Source organism: Corticium candelabrum, chromosome 11 (assembly GCF_963422355.1).
Source record: "Corticium candelabrum chromosome 11, ooCorCand1.1, whole genome shotgun sequence".
Taxonomy (NCBI): Eukaryota; Metazoa; Porifera; class Homoscleromorpha; order Homosclerophorida; family Plakinidae; genus Corticium; species Corticium candelabrum.
Window position 1 is genome coordinate 2,507,712 of NC_085095.1, and position 3,570 is coordinate 2,511,281.

General features: G+C 41.2%; 1 protein-coding gene across 3 annotated transcripts in view; it reads left to right on the top strand.

The window, feature by feature from the left end:
• Positions 1–2,422: 2,422 nt before the first annotated feature.
• The window catches only part of LOC134186742 (uncharacterized), a 2,829-nt gene continuing 1,681 nt past the window's right edge, over positions 2,423–3,570 (top strand). For 2 of the 3 annotated variants that reach the window (XM_062654777.1, XM_062654778.1), the window contains exons 1-2: positions 2,423–2,946; positions 3,004–3,570. The exon at positions 3,004–3,570 is cut by the window's right edge and continues 1,681 nt beyond it. Coding sequence is in view for 2 of the 3 variants with exons in the window: in XM_062654778.1 (XP_062510762.1) it covers positions 2,900–2,946; positions 3,004–3,520 (564 nt within the window). In the remaining variant the exon portion in view is untranslated. The remainder of the gene's footprint in view (positions 2,947–3,003) is intronic. The other variant, XM_062654779.1, reaches the window with a different exon arrangement.

The following is a 3,570-nucleotide window of genomic DNA, read 5'->3' on the forward strand; positions in this document are numbered from 1 at the left end:
TACTGACAGACAGACAGACAGACAGACAAAGACAAAAAGTAGCTACGGTCCTGGGAGACCAGGGCATGTTATGAATTTAGTCTGTAGTAAAGGGCCGGTCACTTAAGTATAGGGATAGCAAAATTTGCTGATGTCCGCATAGTTTGATGCGACCCCTGCAAAATATGCCTGCTAAAAACTTCTGGCCCTCACTGTTTGTTAACTTAAGATGACCCCCATACATGTGCATATATAGCCTTGTCCCCAGACTCACGTGAGCCTGGCAGTGTCCGGTTCCGGTATGACACTTTTAGCCTCCCCATGATGCTAAAAGTGTCATACAGGAACTGAACACTGCCAGGCTCACGTGAGTCTGGGAACGAGGCTATGGGTATACTGTATACGCAGTATATGGATGTACAATAAAAAGTAGTCTGTTTCAGTTTTCTATAGTGCAGCCTATAGGTATGATTACTAAAGTTGGTTATTTCCATTCAACCCACTGACAGAACAAGTAAAGCAAGAATTGCCGCTTTCAGCAATGCAAGTGTGAAAGTCCTAGCTTAGAAGTAAAGAAGTTAGATATACTGTTTTATCATACAATTTTATAGTATAAAAACCCTGAAAAATTATGACCCCCCAACAGATGACCCAAATGCTTAGTGACCCTGAAAATCACTGAATTTCAAACTTATGGCCCCACAGTAAATTTTCAGCCCCTGACACTTATAATTAATAATAAATGGAGTCTTTCTAACGCGTTAAATATACTTTATTTAACCCTGACTGAATTGTTCATAACACGTTCATCCTAGGAGCACGTTCATCCACCATGACCCTGAGTTTGCTACGTACTATAGACATTCTCATAAGGAAGACTTGCATCAATACTAGAACAAGTGACAGAAATTGTCACAAACGTGTCGTTAAAAGTTGAATGGATTAGGTAAACTTGTCGACATGACATGATGACACTAAGTTAACATATCTTCATGCTGCCCACTAGAGTAGATTTTTACATGTGCATGGTAAATTTTTATTTAGCGTTAGTTCTTGCTGGTACACATGCAGTACTGCTTACAACTTACAACTTGCATATTGTTGCAAACTTTCGAAACCTGTTTATAAATTGCTGTGTGTTAGATTTATGCTTTGTTAGATCCATGCTTTGTAGCCGCCCCCATGCACTACTAATCTGCATGTTCTCACTTCTAAACATGATAAAGTGGGACAAGAATGGTAAAATCAGGAATGTAGTGTCATCAAGGTGTGTGTCTGGTGTGTGTGGAGGATGAAGGTAAACATAAGTTTGTGATTGAACAATTTTATTCGAATGAAGACAGCAAATGGCGTTTCCTCACAGTTCCACCAAGCGAACTATTGGATAACGAATTTATTATTAATAGTTTTAATTAATTATTATTAATTAATTAGTATTAGAATTAGTATTACGAGATAAATTAAATGATAATAATATACAGCAAAACAGGTCACACACACACACACACACACACACACACACACACACACACACACACGCGCGCGCGCGCGCGCGCGCACAGACAGACAGACAGACAGACAGACAGACGGGTAGAGTTTTAGTTTGGTAGAGATTTTGTGCGAATGGGGCAGTAGAGTAGCTTAGTTGTGTTGATTGTAGATTTCAATTTTGAAAATACATGTATTGGACAGACAGACAGACAGACAGACGGGTAGAGTTTTAGTTTGGTAGAGATTTTGTGCGAATGGGGCAGTAGAGTAGCTTAGTTGTGTTGATTGTAGATTTCAATTTTGAAAATATATGTATTGGACAGACAGACAGACAGACAGACGGGTAGAGTTTTAGTTTGGTAGAGATTTTGTGCGAATGGGGCAGTAGAGTAGCTTAGTTGTGTTGATTGTAGATTTCAATTTTGAAAATATATGTATTGGACAGACAGACAGACAGACAGACAGACAGACAGACAGACAGACACACAGATCCTGGATGTTGAACGGTTGGAAGTAAGAAAAGGAAAGATCTGTTTTTACTTCTTTTTGCTCATGTCTGAGACTTTCTCGGAACGGGAGAATTGCCCTGTCCGTTCGTGTTTGTTTGAAGGATCTTTACAGCGAGTTTTGAATCACATTCGCCAAAGTCACAACTCTGATGACCTACCGCATTGCTTCGTCACACGCTTGGGCCTTCAGCGCTGTCAATTCTGCCAAAAATGGTTCGCTAAATTAACTCAACATCTGGTGCAATGCAAATTCGTTCGAAATCTAGTAAGGAAAAGCCTACTGTCGTTTCTCAATCTGTTTCGGTTTTATCACCTACAGCAGATGTTGATGTTGCTGTGGCAACGGATGCGAATGACGTCAAGCCGGGTCTTATCTCATCGACGCGTACGTCGTTGGAATCTGCGGCATGGCGATATGTTCGATAGACGACATTCGACATGCAACGCCACCTAGATCTGTCCAAGTCATCAAATCTCGTTTTCTAGATTGTTGTGGACCGGTCCTAGCTAGGATTAGTGAATACCCTGGTGATGAAGATGCGTGGAAATTGCTTTTTCTGCTTCCTAGGATGCTGTTGTCTCCTCCCGCAAGAGGTGGGAAAACGAAGAATAAGTGTATTATTGGAGCATATGATGATTTCAAGAACTTCAGATCCCAAGACCAGCCAGATGATGTCATCTGAAGGTAGAAAGGATCTAAAGATCTAACCAGGAAGTCAGCGCTCCGTTTGATCAGATGTGGTGAACTATCCAAAGCAGCACGAGTTCTCACAAGTTCTGGCTTGGCACTAGCAACAAAGGAGACTACTAAAAAGCTTGCGGCAAAACACCCTAGGAGGTCCTCAGTAATTGAAGAGCATTTAGCTGATCGTTTTATTGAGTCTCCTGTAGAGTTGTCATCACATCAATTCATTACCAACATGAAGAAAGCTCCTAAAGGATCAGGATGTGGACCCAGTGGCTGGAGGTATGAATATCTTCGAGTTTTGATATCTGACTCATTCACAACTGAGAATCTTTTCAGAGTTTGCTCTATTATTGCAGCTGGCTTAGTTCCTGAACCAATAACAAAGCTATTGTGTGCAGCTCGTCTTATTGCTCTGTCTAAGTCTTCAGGAGATGTGAGGCCCATTGCGATAGGTGAAGTGTTTCGACGAATAACTGCAAAGACTATCTGTTCTCAATACAAGGACTCTTTTAGTAAATTCTTTGCTCCTTTACAGCATGGCATTGCCACAGATGGTGGAGCCGATCTTTTGGTTCATCATGTTCAGTTGCTGCTAGATTCTCATAAAGATTGGGTGGTCATGAAGACTGATGCCAAGAATGCCTTCAATGCTGTTAAAAGGTCTCATCTACTTACTCAGGTCTCAAAACACTTTCCTGAGATGTTTCCCATGTCAACCAAATGTACGCAGGCTTTGGTCCCCTTATCTACTTGCAAGGAGACAGCCCTGTCATACTGTCTTCTGAAGAAGGCATACATCAAGGGGATCCTTTGGGTCCAGTTTTGTTTGCTACTGCAATTCAGGAATTGTTGACCAAATTGCAGAATGATCATCCTTGTGTAGTGGTCTTGGCATATCTAGAT